Source organism: Anomaloglossus baeobatrachus, chromosome 1 (assembly GCF_048569485.1).
Source record: "Anomaloglossus baeobatrachus isolate aAnoBae1 chromosome 1, aAnoBae1.hap1, whole genome shotgun sequence".
Taxonomy (NCBI): Eukaryota; Metazoa; Chordata; class Amphibia; order Anura; family Aromobatidae; genus Anomaloglossus; species Anomaloglossus baeobatrachus.
In genome coordinates this window covers 383,401,413-383,424,071 of record NC_134353.1, presented here as the reverse complement: position 1 = coordinate 383,424,071, position 22,659 = coordinate 383,401,413, and the positions used below count along the sequence as shown (strand labels likewise).

Here is a 22,659-nt window from a genome sequence, read left to right as displayed (position 1 = left end):
GTCCACGGTAAGTAGTAGACATCTTACTTTTGCTGGTAGATGGTCTATCTTCAGCAGATGTTAATGGAGCTTTGCCACCTTCCCCACGGACAAACCCTTTTTTTCCTTTTACAACACGCCTCTTCCCCTTTCCACCAGCATCTGTCATTTTGCCACTCATGTTGATTGCGACAAGATTGTGCACTTCAAATGTGGTAGTAAAAATTGAGAGGTGGTGTAGATTGCAGCGGTGGTCTAGCTTTATTAACAGCAGAATAATAAAGAATAATTATCCCTGACAATGCAACTACGGCCCTTAAACTGGCAGCATAAATTGCTAGTATAATCGCTTAGTAACAATGAGTTTTAGTGTGTAATGCAGGCAAAGGTGCTGCAAATATCTTTGCACTAGTGGGACAATACAGAAGTCCAATAGCCACGTTTAGGATGACACTAAGTTCACTCAGTGTTTGCTAGTATAATGGCTTAGTAACAATGAGTTTTAGTGTGCAATGCAGGCAGAGGTGCTGCAAATATCTTTGCACTTGTGGGACGATACAGAAGTCCAACAGCCACGTTTAGGATGCCACTAAGTTCACTCAGTGTTTGCTAGTATAATGGCTTATAACAGCAGGTCTGCTAAGCAGAAAATGTAATACCCTATAGTCCAAAAAGTAACAGAAATACAGCAGGGACTAAAACTTAGCTTTTACTAGTACATAGATAAAATCAGTAATAACAATAATAATAAGGTGCTTGTGCATAAATTGTGCAAACAACAGCAAAATGCCACATGGCAGCGCATAGGCTTGATCTCGCCCAAGCTTCATCCATGGGCTGGACTGCACATCGGTCCCAAGGTGAGAGGTCACAGGCCGGAAGGATCAGGTAGACAGGTATACTACAAACCCTGTTGTGCTCCGTGAATGAACTTCCGCCCTGACAAGGGCAGCACCCAAGTAGAATGTCTGCCCCACAACCAAAAAACAAACAATTCCTCCCGACGCGTTTCCCTCTCAGTAATGAGAGTTCCTCAGGGGAGACGGAGGAAAAAATTGGGAGAGATCAACCTGCAGTGGCAGGGATCAGCACAGGCCAACAAGGTGATGGACCTATGTGTGCTAGGCAAATGGTGGTGCCATTGGTGCTGCAAATATCTTTGCACTTGTGGGACGATACAGAAGTCCAAAAGCCACGTTTAGGATGCCACTAAGTTCACTCAGTGTTTGCTAGTATAATGGCTTAGTAACAATGAGTTTGAGTGTGCAAAGGGCAGGAGGGTACAGTGGCAGGGTTGCGGGTCTCTGGGTAGAGGAAAGGAAGCCTGCCTTTCTATACCTCCTAATGGGGAAATGCAGCGAGGAAATCCCTGACCTTAGCTACACAGACGCTGTCATCTTGTGTAGCTGTTAAACTCTGTTTTAAACTCTGTCACCTATGGCTCTAACCCTGCTGGTATGAGCCTTTAAAAGGACTGATAGAAAGTGCTATCCCTAAGCTGTCCAGCGCTGTGTATGGAGCGTATACAGCTGTATCGGCGATAGGAGCTGCGCCAGTGATGTCTGACACCAAGGACGCAGAAGGCAGATAATGGCGTGCTGGAGGAAAATGTCCAGTTTTATAATTCAGGGACATGTGACATGGACATCCTATCACACATGCCATTGCTTCTCTGGCTAAAAGTCCACTTAGCTGTGTGTGTGTCTGGGATTGGCTGACATGCTGGCCCGCCCCACTACACGCGCGCGCTTAGGGAAGGAAGACAAAGAAAAAAAAAAAAATGGGGATCGCCATTATACATACAGCAGTGATCTGAATGCGCTGTTCCCGCACACTATACACTGAAATGTCATAATAGTGTGAGTCACAGAGTGACTTACACTATTACAGCGGAAAGCCAGCTAGGAATTAGCTGTTTTTTTTGCTGCTAGAACCGTTCTCGAACGTATCTAGAACTATCGAGCTTTAGCAAAAAAGCTCGAGTTCTAGTTCGATCTAGAACAGCCCCAAAATCACTCGAGCCGCGAACTGGAGAACCTCGAACCGTGCTCAACTCAACTCTTCACCACATTTTCTATCTAAAAACGCAGCAAAAGTCTGTGTCAAGTTGAGCTGAAATAATGGCACACATGCCACTTGACATTCTTTAAACACTTTTTTCATCTGAACAGACAGCTTTATAAAGCACCTAGAAAGGAGGATGTGACTAAAGGTACCGTCACACTAAGCAACATCGCTAGCAACATCGCCGCTGAGGCACAACTTGCTAGCGATGTTGCTTAGTGTGACATCCAGCAACAACCTGGCCCCTGCTGTGAGGTCGCTGGTTGTTGCTGAATGTCCTGGTCCATTTTTTAGTTGTTGCTCTCCCGCTGTGAAGCGCACATCGCTGTGTGTGACAGCAACAGAGCAACAAATAAATGTGCAGGCAGCAGGAGCCGGCTTCTGCGGACGCTGGTAACCACGATAAACAGCGGGTAACCAAGAAGCCCTTACCTTGGTTACCCGATATTTACCTTCATTACCAGCGTCTGCCGCTCTCAGCTGTCAGTGCCGGCTGCCTGCTCTCTGCACATGTAGCTGCAGTACACATCGGGTAATAACCCGATGTGTACTGGGGCTAGGAGTGCAGGGAACAGGGAGCCGGCACTGGCAGTGTGAGAGCGGCGGACGCTGGTAACGAAGGTAAATATCAGGTAACCAAGGGAAGGACTTCTTGGTTACCCGATGTTTACCGTGGTTACCAGCGTCTGCAGAAGCCGGCTCCCTGCTGCCTGCACACATAGCAGAGTACACATCGGGTGGTTACCCGATATTTACCTTAGTTACCAAGCGCAGCATGCTTCCACGTGTAGCGACGCTCCAGCGATCCCTGCCAGGTCAGGTTGCTGGAGGGATCGCTTGAGCGTCGCTTAGTGTGACATCTCACCAGTGACCTCCTAGCAACTTACCAGCGATCCCTATCAGGTTGTATCGTTGTTGGGATCGTGGGTAAGTTGTTTAGTGTGACTGGGCCTTTAGGTCTTACTTGTACATTTGTGTTACAGAGCGTGATACACTGACTGGTCACGAGTATCCTGACCCAAACTTGACCGCATCATATACAATGACTCAAAAAAGAATTCAAACAATTTTTTCACGTTATATGCACAAACTTAAAATGTATTTTATTGGGATTTTATGTGATATACCAACAATAAGCAGCAATTGTTTCTGAAGTATAAAGGAAATGATACATGGTTTTCTAAAGATTTCAAAAATATTAATCCGAAAATTGTGATGTGCATTTGTATTCAACCCTCCTTAGTCAATATTTTGTAGGACCACCTTTTACTGCAATTACTGCTGTAAGTCTATGGGGGTAAGTCTCTACAATCTTTGGACATATAAAGGCTGATATTTTTGCCCTTTCTTCTTTGCATACTAACTCTCGCTCAGTAAAATTGGATGGAGGGATCTGAACAGCAATTTTCAACTTTTGCCACAGATTCTCAATGGGAATTAGGTCTGGGTTGTGACTGGGCTATTCAAACACATGGATATGCGTTGATATAAACCATTCCAGTACTACTACAACAGTTGGAAGATTTAAGACTGTATCATAGTTGTAACAAACCATAGTGCATACCAGTATCATAATCAGAAATGATCAGTATAGAGTAGCTCTATGATTTTGCATCCTCTGCTCATTACTGGTGACTTTAGGCAAAATATGGAAATGATTATAGGAAACACAATCGCACATCAGATTCACTGCCATCTCTAAAAAAAACATTTCCTTGCTCTTATCCACTGGTTTCTCATGTTGACTTACCATATTATGATTGCCACCAGCCTCATGATGGCTTCATTAAGACAATCAAAGAATTCCTTGAGAGCTGTTCCTTGTTCCTTCATGTTTCCAATCACCAGTCCAAAGCACATAGAAAAGACTACAAGGCCCAACGCATTGACACCATTTGCAGAACCTGCCGCAGGAACCACTTCCTCCATTTCGATCATCTCCTTAAACCTTCCCATTGCCCGAGTAACATTCTCCACTATATCACTGATGTTAAGTGCTTCAGTGGGCTGTTCCGTTGGTACTGTAAAGTTCTGGTCAGTTGGGGCAGGTATCTTGTAGACTTTTGTGTGGTATTGTGTCTTGTACTGCATGGAAAAAATATATGCTTTAATACAAATCAAATCAGCAGCAACAAGATTTAATGTTAAATTACAATTTTGTCAGTCATAGCATAGTAGATATTTAAAGGAAACCTGTAAAGAGCATTTTATACCTCTCAATAATGGCATGTATGTACAGCAGCTTTCATGCTGATTAAATCCTTACCTTGATTGTAGAAATCCATTTTGATATTTCTGAGAAATGAAATCATATTTGAATAAACCACAAGTGCTTCAGGGTGGGACAGTGCACTTGCAGCTCTCCTGTCCTCAGTCCTTACTCCCAGTCCACTGCCTGCCTCCTGTAACAGGTCAGGTGAGGCAGATCAATGAAACAAGAGTGACCTGTGTCAGTCAGACACAGGAGGCAGGCAGTGGACTGGGAGTATGGACTGAGGACAGGAGAGCCGCAAGTGCACTATCCCACCCTGAAGCACTTGTGGCTTATTGGCATACAATTTCAAAGCTTCATTTCTCAGAAATGGCAAAAGGAATTTTTATAATCAAGGTACGGATTCAATCTGCATGAAAGTGCCTATATATATATCTCTAAATATTTATATTTATATATATATATATATATATATATATATACACACACACACACACAGTACAGACCAAAAGTTTGGACACACCTTCTCATTCAAAGAGTTTTCTTTATTTTCATGACTCTAAAAACTGTAGATTCACATTGAAGGCATCAAAACTATGAATTAAAACATTTGGAGTGAAATACTTAAAGTGTGAAACAATTGAAAATATGTCTTATATTCTAGGTTCTTCAAAGTAGCCACCTTTTGCTTTGATTACTGCTTTGCACACTCTTGGAATTCTCTTGATGAGCTTCAATCGGTAGTCACCGTAAATGGTCTTCCAACAGTCTTGAAGGAGTTCCCAGAGATGCTTAGAACTTGTTGGCCCTTTTGCCTTCACTCTGCGGTCCAGCTCAACCCAAACCATCTCGATTGGGTTCAGGTCTGGTGACTGTGAAGACCAGGTCATCTGGCGTAGCACCCCATCACTCTCCTTCTTAGTCAAATAGCCCTTACACAACCTGAAGGTGTGTTTGGGGTCATTATCCTGTTGAAAAATAAATGATGGTCCAACTAAATGCAAACCGGATGGAATAGCATGCCGCTGCAAGATGCTGTGGTACCCATGCTAGTTCAGTATGCCTTCAATTTTTAATAAATGCCCAACAGTGTCACCAGCAAAGCACCCACATACCATCACACCTCCTCCTCCATGCTTCATGGTGGGAACCAGGCATGTAGAGTCCATCCGTTCACCTTTTCTACAAAGACACGGTGGTTGGATCCAAAGATCTCAAATTTTGACTCATCAGACCAAAGCACAGATTTCCACTGGTCTAATGTCCAGTCCTTGTGTTCTTTAGCCCAAACAAGTCTCTTCTGCTTGTTGCCAGTTTTTAGCAGTGGTTTCCTAGCAGCTATTTTACCATGAAGGCCTGCTGCACAAAGTCTCCTCTTAATAGTCGTTCTAGAGATAAAGGTGTGTCCAAACTTTTGGTCTGTACTGTGTGTGTGTATATATATATATATATATATATATAATGTGTGTGTATTTATTTATATTTCCGTGTGAGGAGCTGGTTGCGGAATAAAGAATATTGGACCAATGGACGTAGAGCGGAGCACACAGCACTAAGGGATTTAGACTTTTTACAGCACGAATCGCCGCTTACGTAGATCTTATTGTTGTGTTTCATCAGACATTGCTTGCTTGTCAGTTTAAGGGATACAATTTGAAGGGGGAAGGGGTTGTAAATGTGTGTATCCTAATTGGCCTCTATAATCTCTAATGTAATCAAGCCTGCAGTAGGATTTATTGTCCTGCAATTTGTGGAGGGATGTGTGTCTTTTGTTCCCCTCTGCCATACCTCCCAACTGTCCTGGATTCAGTGTCCCGATTTGAGGGATGACTCCCACAGGCTATTCACTGCTCTTGTCCCGCCTACTTCTTTCAGTGCAGTTAATAAATTAATAAATTAAATTCTCGTCTGCTTTGGTTTCCAGGATGAGTCTAGAACTCATGAGCTTGTGTGCGCTTTGTCCATAGGCAGTAGTTCTACCATTGAGTCACTGCCTGAGGAACATGGGAGGGTTTGGTGATCTTGACCTGTATTGCAACAGAGAAATCAGAAGTAGATAATTCAGCTACATAGAAATATAGATATTCTGTATCTCTATGTAGGTGAAGGAAAAAGTCAGATTATTTTGTTCCTATAAAACTACCTTAAAGAAATGAGAAAAAAAATTACAAAAATAAAAAAAATATTTTTTTCTTCACTTTAATCCCCCCTTGGAATCAAACTCATTATACCAGCCCTAGCTGTTGAACCACAAGCTCTGATAACAGAGAAAGGATTTTGTATAGATGAACCAGCATTGAGCCAAATAACATGGACATGCAGTATTTGATGTCCCTGTAATCGTAACAACCCGCACAACTCAGCGATCAGATTATTATGGGGATTGGTAAATGGTGTAAAACATGGCACAATTGATTATTTTTCTCTATGAAACCCATAAAAATGTAATACATATATAACACTGAGACCATGTTCACATGTAGCGTAAACGCTGCGTTTTTTCTGCAGGTGTCATCACCACACAACGTAATGACAATCCTCTCTGATTGCTGCGTGTTTGCGGTGTTTTTTTCATGCATTTTCACTGATATTTGATACATGTTTGTTGCAGTTGTGAATTCGGATTTTTAATGCATTGTAACACTACACAAAAGCTTTGATTCTGCATCTAAAAATGCAGCGGCACTTTTTTTGCTTGCGTTTTTTTTTCAGGCTTAACAAAGACTTTTATAGAGAAAAAAAAACACCAAAAACGCACAGTTCAGTGACCTCTTTAAGACGCTGAGTGGGTGGAGATTTCATGAAATCACATCCACTTTGCTTGGACATTTACTCTGTGTTCACATGTAGCATAAATGTTTTTCTGCTGCTTTTTTTGCACATAAATTCTGTTGTGTTTAACTGTCCAAGGAAAATGGATTTGACTTCATGAAAAGATGAAGCTGAACTCTGAGGTTTTGGTGTTTTTTTTCTCTGCAGACTTCTAAATGGACCTTAAAAAAAACACATGGAAAAAAATGCAGTTACAAGTGCAGAATCAAAGCTTTTCTGTACTATAAAAACCCGGAAGCAACGCAGCGTCGGCCAGCGGAAGCAACGAAGGTCCATCACTCGCAATCCGTCGTCCATATAAGTCTATGGGAAGCAGCGGAATCCGTTAACAGATTCCGTTGTTTTGCAAAACGGCGGATTGCAACTGAAGGAAAACAACGCAAGTGTGAAACTAGCCTAAGCCACATGTTTGGTCTGGAGTTGATGCTGTGATGTACAGGAGCTAGGATCTGTTGTCATGACTAGGTCCTGGTGCCCATGAATGAACTATATAGATTGGTGCTGGATACATATGCTACAGTCGAGATATCCGTCACCTGGATTTGAGGGACTATCCTAAGGATTATTATTAATATCTGTCATCTGGAGGAGGATAAGGAATATTGTAAATAAAAATTGTTGCATTGTTAACTCGCCTAGGTGATTAAGACAACCCACGACCTCAGATCGTCACAATCCTCTTGACAGGATTTTTGCCCTTTCTTTTCTACAGACTTTGGATGGTATTACTGCAAGGGCTGCATTGGAGAGCTGTGTAGATCCAAGCACAAATCAGACACCCACCTTACTAACTAAATACCTAATGACACTAATAGGAATAAACTTTCAAGAATTAAGGCCTCCATATGTGACGCCCTGGCAAAACCAGGTAGTCACAGTTAGGCCCCCGCACTACACCGTTCCCTCACTAGGAAACACACAGCCAACCACAAACCCTAGTCACCCCCCCTTAGGGAAAGATATACATACCAGTGGACGTAACCAGGCGGTTAGGACATGCCCACCCAGGGGTCCAGACAGCCCAGGACGAGAAAACAGTCAGTTTTAGTCTGAAGTTCAGTTTGGAGAGGAGTGTGGGCTGGAGCTAAGTGTAGCTCCAGCAAGAGAGTTCAAGTTGACGGTACCAGGGTAGGAGCCCTGGTGCCACTGGCGTGGAGCCAGACGGTGGTCTCCGTCAACAGGAGACGGGAAGACGGCTCAGTGGAACAGAGGTGGACCGGGACAGGGTTGTAGCCCGCCGGTACCGACATGGGGAACCGACCCGGAAACCGGAGCACAAAGGGGGTACTCGGACCCTGAAGCCAGGACCAGAACCAAGTGGAATTGGTTAATTAACCGATTGAGGCCAGGACTAGAGGTCCTGTCCCACCCAAAGTCCCTCATAGAAGACAACAGCCCACCAATTAGGGAGAAGAGGTTACCGCCAGGGCCCATAGATCCCACGGGCCAGCGTCTGCGGGCATGGCTCCTTAGGCCACATCCAGCCGGGAGTGGACTCCTAAGTTTCACACTAGGAAAGTCCATCTTACACAAAGCAGTGCAGAAAAAAGGATAGAGACCACCAGCTGGGTGGAGGACCCGAACGCAACCGGCCGCGGCACTGGCCACCATCACCTTGGTTTACCAGAGAATTGTGTGTTTTACTAACAGTGAGTACACCAGCTCCCCCCCCCTGCGGTCGCCATCAACTGCACCGAGCCACCGGGTCCCGGGGCCACCGTCCCTACCCACGGAGGGGTTAACAACTTGCTGCACAACATCTCCCCCGGGTGCCTCATAACAGCAGCGGTGGTGTCCCACCTCACCACACACCGTGGGTGGCATCACAAACTTACTACAGCCTAGAGACCTTCGATCCACCACCCCTGAAGGCCCGAGTCCGAGCAGCGCCGGCAGCTGGCACGGGGGCGGCACACATACACGAGATAAAAATGGGCCAATGAAAGATCATTTATCTCAGTCTATTAGATGCAAATTTTACGACTCTTCAATGTGTTTTACACAAGTTTTCTGCCTTAAACAATTTGTTAAATTGGGGGTTATGTTTAAATCTATGCTGCCTTGGTCTATCCTTTAGATTTACTTTACTGTCCATATTTTTATGGTAAGACCTGGTAGCAGGGAAAAGCTTTATTATCAACAAGGCTCCAATTATGATTCACGTGGAGGCACTACACTACGAGTTCAGGTGAGGTGACACATGTTTTATGCAAATATCTGCACTAAAGACCAAAGGTTTACAGGGATTTTTTGGTCTTCTACATCTATAAGTCTGCAGGCACTCTGCATAGGTTCCTTATTAGTCACTATCTAAATAGTGATTTTTTTTTTTTTTTACATTTCTTATTTTTTACATCATTTTATTTGTATAATTTAGTGATGAGCGAGAGTGCATGGCATTTCTCGATACTCAATCAAGCATCGAAATGTTTGGGCACGCTGCTTACTCGATTATCACTGGTGTTAGAGTGCTATGCTTGAGTCCACGCTGCATGCATCACGACTGTTTTTCAGCCACTGTAATTGGCTGGCCACATCACATCATCGGGTCTTGTATGAGTCCTGGGGTGCGGTGCTTGTCACACTGCACTTCTTGGAGAGGTGATGTAGGAGGGACAACTTCTATTAAAGCATATAATTAAATCAGAATTAAATACATGGGGCATTCTCTCAACTGCTTCCAGACCAATCACAGGCTTTACAGTAAACATTTAGGCAGTCCCACTCCTACTCTACAGTGACGTGCTAAAGTGCAGTGTACAAAGTAATAGGAAACACTGATGGCGCTTCATCTTTTATACACATGATAACGTCATGTGATCATTGTGTATAGGGAGAGAGCAGGATCTGGTGGAGACACTAACAGTTTGCTAAGCAGCTAGTACGCTTGTATTTTCCCTGTAACTGGGGCTAAATATACCAGCCCCAGTACAAGGACAATAAGGTTACATAGTTACATAGTTACATAGTTACTAAGGTTGAAAAAAGACCTAGGTCCATCTAGTTCAACCTTCCTCCACCAGTTCTACATTTGGTCACTTAGTCATTTATAGCCAACAATGTTGTGTGTACTGAGGAAATCATCCAGCCCTTTTTTGAAAGCTGTTATAGTATCTGCCATTACTACCTCTTGTGGTAGGGCATTCCACAGTCTGACTGCTCTAACTGTAAAGAACCCTTTCCTATTTAGCTGTTGGAATCTCTTTTCTTCCACTCACAGTGAGTGCCCCCTGGTCCTTAGTATTGTCTTTGGAAGAAATAAGTCATGTGCCAGTCCTTTATATTGACCACACATATATTTATACATATAAATGAGATCTCCTCTGAGACGTCTTTTTTCTAAGCTAAACATATCTAACTTTTTCAACCTGTCATCATATGGGAGGCCTTCCATTCCTTGTAGTAGTCTAGTTGCCTACCTTTGAACTGACTCTAACTTCTGAATGTCCTTTTTAAAATCTGGAGCCCAAAACTGGACCCCATATTCCAGATGTGGACTTACAAGTGATTTATAGAGAGGTAACAATACGTTGGGATCCCGGGATCTAATCTCTCTTTTTATACACCCTAGAATTTTGTTTGCTTTAGCAGCTGCTGCCTGACATTGAGTGCTGCTGCTCAGCTTATTTGTAATGAGAATACCCAAGTCCTTCTCCTGTTCTGTAGTCCCGAGTTTACTTCCATTTAATGTATAAGCAGTTATAGGATTACTCCGTCCTAGGTGCATTACTTTACATTTATCAACATTAAATCTCATTTGCCAAGTATCTGCCCATTCTGACATCTTATCTAGATCTTTTTGTAATATTATACTATCAAGGTCAGTTTTTAATATCCTACATAGTTTGGTGTCATCAGCAAAGACTGACACTTTACTATCAATCCCATCCACAAGGTCATTAATAAAGAGATTAAAAAGAATTGGTCCTAGCACAGATCCCTGCAGCACCCCACTGCTGACTATGGCCCATTTAGAGAATGTAGGTGAAAATTAAAATATTTAATAATAGCATAACAGTAACACAAACATGAAGCCCTATATATCATAAAAAGGGTAAAAAATGACTGAAGTATCTGAATGAGAAATAAAATGTTACAACATTTTAAACTGCATGTACAAAAAAAAATAACAAAATGTGCCAGGTCAGGGTAAATTTTTGCATTTGGCGTGCAATATGTGAAATCTCTGCATATAGTGCAACTGGCCATTTCTTCAGAGTTTTTTCTCTGGGGGTGCACTCTCTGTCCTCCCTCCCAGATGCTGCCAATCACAGCTTGACAGCTGATGTAGCACTCAGACACTATTGAGTTGTGATTGGCAGCATCTTGAGGGTAAAAAAGGATGCACCAAGAGCAGACGCTGAAGAAACGCCCGCTATAAGCAAAATAAACAAATGTGCAAATCTCTACAATAGCATGACACAGAACAAAAGGGAAGAAAACGCAGCAGAACTGGGTGAGCTCAGTGTATTAAGGTAGTTGACAACATTTTTTGGAGTGTGGCGCCCCTGAGGCTCTGGTCGCCACAGGGTTCTGCACCTCAATTAAGGTGCGGTATCCATCTCAGGTAAGGGGGGGTTTAATCACCGGTGTTCCACATTCACACTCTACATACAGCTTAGGAGCCTTCACACAGGGTGGGATGGCTCAGGGTAGGCAGGGGGGTGGCTATCACGGTACATGGGACTTCCCTGGTCACTGAAGCCAGCCACCTGGGGGGCAGGTTCCACTGGGGGTAGAAGGAGAGCAACACACTTACACAACTCAGACAAGTTGGGACCATCATTCTGACAGGACATTTCCGGAAAACTTGGACTTTGCTAGGCCCGGGGCTTGGAGCGGGACCTCAGCCAGGGTACCTAATTGCTGAGGGGAACATCCTAGGAAAAGGACATTCTCTCTCTTTCTCTCTTCAAACACCGGAGGTGGCCCCTTACTTGCTTGGGATAGACCAGAGCCCACGATGACAGAGACCAGCAACTGGGTGCAGCTTTAAATCAGTGAGTAAAAGAACCTGGAACAGCAGTTGCAGAGTCAGACTCTGATTAGCGACGCCATCGCCCCATGCTCCGGTGCTCCCAGGGGACTGCCATTTCCACTTCATCCACCCGGTGCCTGCTCCACCTGTGGGGAGCGACACCATCCCAGCTGCCATAACACCTGCCCCGGTGAGGAATTCTGCAGCGGCGGCTACTCCCTGGCCGCATACCACAGGTGGCGTCACGACAAACTTTCCCCCAACACCCCACTTTCCCCACCATCTACTGTACACCTCGGGGCAGCAGAACCGGGCAAGGCCACCCATGACATCGCCTGACCCAACCCGCAACGGCCCAGAAAGAAGTAGGTCAACCACTTGCCCCCTGAGGCACTACATGAGCAAGTGTCAGATCCTCTTTAAAACAACACTTATTAAAAAAAAGTCAAGGATAGCAATAAACAGAAGATAAACTAGTATGTATATGTTCCTAAATCAGTCTTGTAGAACTCTTACATAAATCACAGTGAGAATTTCAATGTGGCACCTTACATTTTCGGTAGGCAGATAGCCTGCACCAGATGGAAAAAATTAGGAGGATGCAGCATCTGCAGGAGAGCTCGTCTCCTTTGAAACAGTTTATCGGCTTTAGATGCTGACATTTAGGGCCTTACTAAAGCCCGCTACACACGCTTCAATATATCTCACAATCTGTCATTGGGGTCAAGTTGTTAGTGACGCACATCCGGCATCGTTCGTGACGTATCTGCGTGTGACACCTACGTGCGATCAGGATTGAACGCAAAACCGTTGATCGCAAACACATCGTATCTTTGTCTAGAATTGAGCGCTTTGTTGCACGAACCTACTCAATTGTAACGTGTGACATCCCTCATAACGTGGAGCTCCCCATCCTGAGAATACCAGCCTTCAGCCGTATGGCTTTATCTGGCTGGTTTTAAAATTGGGGGGGACCGCCCAAAAAAAAATTTTTTTTTAATTATTTAATTATTTATTTCACTACACAGTATAGACACGCCCACCGGCTGCTGTGATTGGGTGCAGTGTGACACCTGTCACTCAGCGTGGGGGCGTGTCTCACTGTAACCAATCATAGGCGCCGGTGGGCGGGGAAAGCAGGGAATACGAGATTGTTTAATGGGCGGCCGGCTTTTTCAAAATAGTAAAAGCCGCCGGAGCAGTGTGAACGCCGTGCAGCGCCGGTGATCGGGGATCGGTGAGTATATGAGAGAGGGCTGCTCAATTCAGTTACTCAGGAGTTTAGCGGTCACCGGTGAGTCCTTCACAGGTGACCGCTAATCAGGGCGTGACACAGACAGAGCCGCAGCATGACAATGAAGTCGGGTGAAGTTCACCCGAGTTCATTCTGAATGTGCGGCTCTGTCTGTGTCTGCTGTCATCTGCCATTCAGCTCTGCTGCATGGCTGTCTGTGTCTGCTGTTAGCGGCCATGTGGCAGAGCTGAATGGCAGATGACATAGTAAAAACACATCCCTACACATTACACACGCTTGGCAAGTCAATAAATAAAAAAAAAAAAAAAAAAGGTGCCCAATGCATACGTCACAGAACACATGATCTAAAGGAGCGCACACAAAATTGATCAATTTAACATAGACTACTAACGCACGTGTGACAGCAAATGAACGACTACGTGTGATCTCATAAGATCCCGTATGCAACCTGGGCGTGTCACATCGCAAAAGCGATTGTACAACTAATTGCAATGTGTAAAGTGGGCTTTAGGGGTAGATCATACAGTAAAAAAGTTGAATGACTCCTATAATATCTTGAGGAGCAAAGGAATATTGTAATCCAAGATATTGTTAGGAAATATGGGTGAATGTTTGCTTGATAAAGCTAAAAAAGCAGTAGGCCCTAGGTTTAGCAGCCGCCAGTCATGCTATTCAGAGGAGGACACTGACAGTGAAAGTCCTTTGCAGTTCTTGTGTTTGGTCATGCACTTCCCCTTTGTCAGGGCCCATCTATGTAAACACATGCACATTTACATTAGGCACACATATATAAAGTATGCTTGGCGCATTTAGACATTACACACACATAGTTGTCGCGGGCGGGGAGGAGGGTGTCAGCACCGCGCTCACCCCTCTCCTCGGGTCCGGCTGCTGCTGCTCAGTGGTGGCTCGAGCGGTGGGCCGGGTCCCGGGGGTTCTCGAGCGGCGCTCCTCGCCCGTGAGTGAAAGGGGATTGGGTTGTGGGGATATTGTCTATTGTCCATGATTTGTTAGCACCACCGCTGCTCGGTGTGGAGATCCCGGGAGTGATGGTGTGAAGCAGCAAGTTGTTGTGTTGCCCCTCCATGGGTAGGGGTTGGTGATCCCGGGGCCCAGTGATGAGTTGGGAGATGCAGGGCTTGGTGGGTGCAGGGACGCGGGGGAAGCGCTGTGCCTTGCGGCACTGTGGTACTCACTCAGTCTGAGACGTTGACACAGTTCTCGGTAAAACACACGGCTGGAAAGACGGTTCCCACGGACGGCTGCACTTGCTTTCCCCAGTAGATGACGGTGATGTCCCTTTTCCTGCACCTGATGTTGTTTATGGTCTCGATGGGTTCCCACCGGTAACCCGCTCCCCGGCTTCAAGCTGGACCGGAGGAGCTCTACTCTTTGCCCGCAGGCGCTGGCCCTTAGAAACTGGTGCCCTGGTGGTGGCTGTGTCTCTACTGTAATGGTTGGGCTGTTGCCTTCAATCGGGACTTGGTTGTTGGGGGATCGACGTCCCCTTCACTGACGGATTTGGCAAATTATGGCGACTCCTAGCCTTGCCGGGGTCCGAGAGGCCCCTGCCCTGGTGCTGACTGTCCTTTGTACACTGCTCCAGACCGCCGGGCCACCACCCGTCCGCGGTCCTTCCAGGAACTTCCAAACGGTCACCCCTCCGGACAATCACCGCCGTTGCTGACCTTGCTGACTCTGTCCTGCACACAGCTGGACCAACTTCAGGCTTTTCTCACTCTTTCTTTCCTGTCACCACTCTTACTGTCCTCCTTTACCTCCTAAACTGAACTTTACTCGAGCCCTGCCTGGGCTAATCTGCCACTCCTTCCACTTCCTCCTCCAAACTCTATCTTTTCTTAACTGCCTGGTTCTTCCCGCCTCCAGAGCTGTGTACTCCTCGGTGGGCGGAGCCAACCGCCTGGCCCACCCCCTGGTGTGAACATCAGCGCCTGGAGGAAGGCAACAAGGATTTTGGGTTAGCTTTGGTGTTCCTAACTGGGGTGTAGGGTGTGGTGGTGTGATGACCTGTGACCCCTGGCTTGCCCAGGGCGTCACATATACATAGTATACACATGCACACAAGCGAAAGAAGGTGCTGCCCAATAAAATAGTTAATAAAAAAGATAATGTCGTGGGTAGGGGGTGACTGACCACGTCAGGGAAGGCTACCCAAGGCGCTCGGATCTGGGATAGTGGCTGGGGCTCGAGTGGCAGCCGGATCCGGGGCTCGTGCAGCGGCCCGTCGCCCACAACAATAAAAAGGGGGGTATTTACAGGGGAAGAGTTTGTCAGTGACGCCACTCGTGGGTTGCGGTGATGGTTGGTGACAACGCCACTGCCTTGGTATGGGGGTGCCCAGGGCCGATGGAGCTGGGCAGCAAGGTGGAATCCCCTTGGCGAGGTGTAGTCCCGGGGCCCTGAGGATATTGAGGGTGCAAGAAGCAGTCTTTAGGAAGGAATCGGATGATAGCGGGGTACTCACTGTGGTAATAAAACACACAAAGTCCGTATTGTAAACCAAGGGTGGATGCCGGGAGCCTCTGGAGGGGTGTGCTTGGTACCGCACACGGGCTGACAGGACAGGGGCCCTTCCTCCTGCACTTGTAGTTTCTTGTGTGGTGACTTAATCGCATAAAACGGGAGAAGTCCGCTCCCTGTGTTTCTGTGTGTTGGGAGCTCTTGCCCGCGAAAACTGACCTGTGGGATCTCTGTGGGCTCTGGCGGATGCCCTATCCCCCTCATTGGGCTTCTGTTTCGCTCTCAGGGCCACTCGTGGGACAAGATCTGGAACCTTGTCCCCTGCTGGCTAATCGGTAAGGTGCTTGAAGCGGTCCTTGCCCTTGGGTCCAGGTTCTCCGACTGTGCACGGCCTCTGGACCGGATCCTCGCTATTGGCACCGACGGGCTACAACCCTGCCCCGGTCCACTTAAGGTCTCCCGCGACCGGATCTCCATCGCCTGTGGCCCTGCGCTGCCGTCTGCCACCTAGTCAGTTCAGGTAGTCCGGTAGTTCAGGGGCTCCAACCCCTGACCACCCTGTCACTTTACACTCCTCTCACTTCCTCTGTCAGTACTGTTCAACTCCTCACTTAGACTTCAACTCCACTAATGTGTCTCCTCCCCTGACACCTCAGGACCCCTAGGTGTGCGTCTCCATCCACTTAGTCCCGCCCACTGGTGTGTCCCTATTGTCCCGGGGGGGGGGGGGGTGACTAGGCTTTTGGGGCTGATGTTACCTGTGTGTGGTGTTGTGTTGGTATGCCAAGGAGGATGGAGGCCTGCACCTGGAATATTTGTGCATACAAGGAAATATACAATTTCAAAATAAAGACATGTCAGATGTATAACACATACCTGTTTGAAGCAGGCTTCTACCAGATTGGGTGGGAACATATTCCTTTAGAAAAAAAAACCAAACAAATAATATTACATTAAAACACAAAGCAATATCCGACCTTCAAAACATAAAGGGGTTTTCCATTATTTTAATAAGTAACATCAGGAAATGTGATTTATCACTGGCTTCAGTGGTCTCATCATGACGTATAGTGCCTTGCAAAAGTAATCACGCCCTTGGCATTTTTCATGTGTTGCTCCTCACAACCTGGAATTTTACTGTTTTTTTAGGGTTTGCATCAGTTCATGTAAAGAACGTACCGACAACTGTGAATATTTGGTGTTCATTTTCTTGTGAAGCAAATGCCAAATAGGACAAAATAAGTGAAAACTTCAGTATGCATAACTATTCACCCCTGGGGATAAGCAAACAAGAATTGTAGAGTTCTAGGTTCGTACCGAACACCAGGTGTCCAGGTCCCGAACCCACACACACTTTTACCTGTGTGTTCGGTTCCTGTTCAGGCTTGTTATAAGAATAAGGCTATGACCGCACTTTGCGTTTTCCTACTTGCAGTTCTAAACGCATGTTTTTGCCTTAATTGATTTGGCCAAAGTTGCTTTTTCCAGAAATTTAGCACTAAAAACGCATGTGTATTTACCGCGTTTTAGATGCGTTTTCAGCGCTGTTTACATTTTTTCCACCTGCGTTTTGAGAGATGCATTTTGAACATCAACACACTGCTAAATAAAGATTAAATAGTCAAACAGAATGAAAAAAGAAAAATAAAAGCAAAACATATATAATTTTAGAATTAATAAAGAAAATAGTTATATTTAATGAAATTATTGCGGTTTTATAATATTTATTGAAAGAATAGCAATAAAATCAAAATGTTCTTTAATTTAATTGTCGGACTATATGTGTGTGTAAAGGGAAATATTATTCCATTATTTTAACGTCAGAAAAGCATGCGTTTTTGAAGTCCAAAACGCATGTTTTCTGCACCTAAAAAGCAGGTAAAACGCAGGAAATTTGAAGTTTCTTGGTTTTTGAAAATTTCTCATTGACTTAAATGTTAGCAAAACGCACCCAAAATGTCAAAAACAATTGACATGCTGCTTCTTTGAATGCATGGTTTTTGCCACAAATTATGCAAATTAAACGCAGCGTTTTAAAACCCAAAGTGCGGTCTAGAAATCCCCATTTTCCATAGACTATTATGGAAAAGCAAAACGCATGCCTTTTGGCATAAAAACACTGCAGTTCAAAACGGACCTAAAAAGCAGCTGAAACGCAGGTGAAAACGCAAAGTGTGGTCATAGCCTAAAGGTTGTTGAAAGGTTGCCAAGCAGACAATCAGCAAGCTTTTCCGGTGTGGGCACTTCTGGCCCCATCACAGCCATGTCAGGTATTAGCATGGCTGTGTGAGAGAACAGAATCCATTTTGTTCTTATAGTTTCCATCTTGTCCTATAGCGAATGATGTCAGATGATTCAGCTAACACTGATGGGCAGGGAAATTTCACATTTCTACACGTGTCCCTATTGATTCTATTGGTGCATAGACAAGGCCTTTGCTTGTGACCCTATATAAACTGGTTACATGTACTAATTGAGGAGAATTCTTTGAGTACACCATACTAAGGCGGGCTTTGCACGTTGCGACATCGCAAGCCGATGCTGCGATGTCGCACGCGATAGTCCCTGCCCCAGTCGCAGGTACGATATCTTGTGATAGCTAGCGTAGCGAAAATTATCGCTACGCCAGCTTCACATGCACTCACCTGCCCTGCGACCGTCGCTCTGGCCGGCGACCCGCCTCCTTCCTAAGGGGGCGGGTCGTGTGGCGTCATAGTGACGTCACACGATAGGCGGCCAATAGCGGCGGATGGGCAGAGATGAGCAGGATGTAAACATCCCGCCCACCTCCTTCCTTCTCATTGCAGCCGGGAGGCAGGTAGGAGATGTTCCTCGCTCCTGCGGCTTTACACACAGCGATGTGTGCTGCAGCAGGAACGAGGAACTACATCGTACCTGTCTCTGCACCGGCATTATGGAAATGTCGGAGAATACACCGATGATACGATAACGACGCTTTTGCGCTCGTTCACCGTATCAAAAAGGATTTACACACTACGACATCGCAAGGGATGCCGGATGTGCATCACTTTCGATTTGACCCCACCGACATCGCACCTGCGATGTCGTAGTGTGCAAAGCTGCCATAAGTGTGTGCTTTATTGACTTCCCGGGCGCTCGCAAAACAAATCTTATTAATTTGGAGTTACAGAGGCATAGGAGTGTATTTCACTCACAACTGTGATTGGCTAGGGAAATCACTGTGAAAAAAAATAAAAAATGGTGTGTGCTCTCGCCCTGTTTTGATAGCCAGCACAGTAAAACAACATATACAGGCTGCAGCCCCCATCTGTGAGCTGGATATCAAAATAGAGGGGATCCTACGGTGTTCTTTTAAAATTATTTAAATAATTAAAAAAAAGGCATAAGATCCCACTCATTTTTGATAACTAATCACGGTAAAGCAGACAGGTGGAGGCTGGTATTATCAGGATGGAAGGAGACATGAATATTGACCCCCCATTCTAAAAATACCAGCCTGCAGCTGAACTGGAATTGGCACATCACATTAGAAGGGACAATCATGGCACTTTACCCGGCTTATCCCAATAGCCCTGCTGCGGTGGCAGTTAGGGAAAAATAAGGGGTTAATGTCAGCTGTGATTTGTCAGAATATGACAGCTGCCATCAAGCTCTGGATTAGTAATGGGAGGCATCTATGAGACACCTCCATTACTAATCCTGTAAGTGAAAAGAAATAAAACACAAACACAGAAAATAATCCTTTATTTGAAATAAAATACACACACCCTCTTTCACCCCCTTTATTAACCTCCAAAACATTCTTGCAGATCTGATGTAATCCATGCAAAGTCGCATGACGATTCTCAGCTCTGCTACATCTAGGCCTTCCTTTTGCAGCAATTACAGCTGAAAGTTGCTTTTGATAAGTCTCTATGAGCTTTCCACCAATATTTTGCACATTCCTCAAGGCAAAACTGTTCCAGCTCCTTCAAGTTAGATGGTTTCCTCTGGTGAACAGCAATTTTCAAAGTCTGGCCACAGATTCTCAATTGGATTAAGATCTGGGCTTTGACTAGGCAAGTCCAATACATTTACAAGTTTCCGCTTAAGCCACTCGAGCGTTGCTCTAGTAGTATACTATGGGTCATTATCTTGTTGGAAGGTGAACCTCCGTCCTAGTCTCATCACTGACAGAAACCGGTTTTGCTCAAGAATATCCCTGTATTTTGCACCATCCATCTTCCTCTCGACTTGGACCATTTTGTCTTTCCATGCTGCAGAAAAACAAGCCCCATAGCATGATGCTGCCACCACCATGTTTCACTGATGGTGTTCTTATTATGATGATTAAATTATGATTAAAATCACAAAAAGTCCCCCTGCTCACTCCAGCACATGTCCAGGTCTATTTGAAGTTCGCCAGTGACCATCTGGATGATCCAGAGGAGGTATGGGAGAAGGTCATGTGGTCAGATGAGACCAAAATAGAACTTTTTGGTATCAACTTCACTCACCGTGTTTGGAGGAGGAAGAAAGATGAGTATAACCCCAAGAACAACAACCCAAATGTGAGGCATGTAGGTGGAAATATCATACTTTGAGGGGACAGGATGACTACACCGAATTGAAGGGAGGCTAGATGGGGTCATGTATCACAAGATTTTGGCCAACAATCTCTTTCCCTCAGTAAGAGCATTGAATATGTGTCATGGCTGGGTCTTCTTGTATGACAATGACCCAAAGCACACAGCCAGGTCAACTAAGGCGTGGATCTGTAAGAAGCATTTCTCCAGATCTGAACCCAATAGAAAATCTTTGGAGGGATTGAGAACACAATATTGCCTAGCGATAGCCCCAAAACCCAAAAGATCTGGAGAAGATATGTATGGACGAGTGAGCTAAAATCCCTGCTGCAGTGTGTGCAAAGGACTATAAAAAATGTCTGATCTCTGTAATTGCAAAGAAAAGGTTTCTGTACCAAATATCAAGTACTTATTTCATGCAATAAAATAAAAATTAATGATTTCTAAATCATACAATGTGATTTTTTTAGATTTTTTTTTATTTTGTCTGTCACAGTTGAAGTGTACCTACAATAAAAATTACAGACCTCTCCACTCTTTGTAGATGGAAAAACTTGCAAAATTGGCGGTGTATCAAATACTTATTTTCCCCACTATATGTCCTAGGTACTCTATTTCCTTCTAGAACAAATGACACTTTCAAAGTTTTATCTTCAGTCCATGCTTCCAAAGCCGCTCTAGTACCTGCCCAAGTCTGACAAGATGTTCTTCATGTGTAGTAGAATACAGTATATGATGATGCCATCCAGGCATAGCAGCATTAGCATCGCCTCGAAATTCAAGTCTCAAAAACACCTGTCCATCAACTGCTGGAATCTCCCTGGGGCACTGGTTTACCCGAATGGCAGACTTCGTTGTTGTCTGTCTTATATTGGGCAACTCCTTGATGTGTCCCATGCTTCCCAAGTCTAGCACTCAATTATACACTTGTCTGGTGGACACTTAGGTCTGTAGCATTATTTCCCAAAAGGAAATCCCCCCTCTCTGGTTGCTCCTCATACCCGGAAAAAGGATTTTATTCTAGAGCCGCTGTAAGGGTTTATTTTAAGCTCCGCAGGCTCCCCGCTAATCTCCCGCATTTCCTGCCGTAACTCACAACCCAGTTTGGCCAACATTGGGTGCCCCTGCGGCGGTTATTTCATGACTTTGGACCATACCCACTGGATCTGGAGCTTTTTGTTCTCTGATTCTAGCTTCTGCTCTGACCTCAAGGAAGCTCATGCTGGGGTTAGGTGCCCTGCTCAGCCTCTGGCTGATGTCCGCAGGGGGTGGTCATGTTCCCTGATCGAGCTCTCTGACTTCAGATGTAGCAGAACTGGAATTGTTATGAGACCTTGTGTGGATTGCGTCAGACCGGCAGGGGTGTTTTTGATGTTAATAAAGTTGTGAAAGAGGGTGTCTTTGTATTTTATTTCAAATAAAGGATTTTTTCGGTGTTTGTGTTTATTTCTTTTCACTTACAGATTAGTAATGGGAGATCTCATAGACGCCACCCATTATTAATCCAGGGCTTAGTGGCAGCTATGAGCTGCGATTAACACCTTATTACCCGGCTCTTCCAGATTGCCCTGGAGTGGTGGCAAAGTGCTGGGATTGTCGCATCTAATGGATGTGACAATTCCAGGCAGCTGCAGGCTGCTATTTTTAGGCTGGTGGGGCCAATAACCATGGGTCTACCTAGCCTGAGAGTACCAGCCCCCAGTTGTCGGGCTTTATCATGGCTGGTTATCAAAATTGCAATGACTAAGGTATTTTTACCAAAACGTGTCTGCATATTTTAAAGCGTTTTGTGTGTTTTGTCTGTGACATTTTTATGGTTGCTATGTGAGACAACAAATAAAGGCATTTCAAGTGGAACAAGTGCTGGATTTTTTCATTTCCTTCTGTTTTCTACCGCACAGCATCATCCGACAGTGGTGCATTGGGTGTCTAGTCTTTCTTTTTGTTACTAAGCAGAGTCCCAAGAGGGAGGCTGTTCCTTATGAGCTCGGTTAGTGACTGATCCGCCATTTCTGTGCTTGAATGTTGCATCCTGCCAACTATGTAAAGAGGTTACAATGATGTAACAGAGCAGAGAAGGATGACTCAGTGGTAACTTAAACAACAGATATTTAGTTAGCTAAAACAGATGGCACAGTTTTAACGAGTGGTGCAAATGGCGGGATTACAGTAAATTATTATACCATGTAATTACACCAGTTTAAAAATATTAGAAATTAAGATATGATTTATAGCTCTATTTCGTGATTACAAATCACTGAGTTTTGAAGAGGCCATACAAACACACTATTAACTAAACAATAATAAACGA

General features: G+C 45.0%; 1 protein-coding gene across 2 annotated transcripts in view; it reads right to left on the bottom strand.

The window, feature by feature from the left end:
- The window catches only part of LOC142315122 (excitatory amino acid transporter 1-like), a 283,934-nt gene that overhangs the window by 40,810 nt on the left and 220,465 nt on the right, over positions 1-22,659 (bottom strand). For both annotated transcript variants that reach the window (XM_075352522.1, XM_075352521.1), the window contains exons 5-6: positions 16,678-16,720; positions 3,794-4,128 (exon numbers count right to left, since the gene is read on the bottom strand). In XM_075352522.1, coding sequence (XP_075208637.1) covers positions 3,794-4,128; positions 16,678-16,720 — 378 coding nt within the window. The remainder of the gene's footprint in view (positions 1-3,793; positions 4,129-16,677; positions 16,721-22,659) is intronic.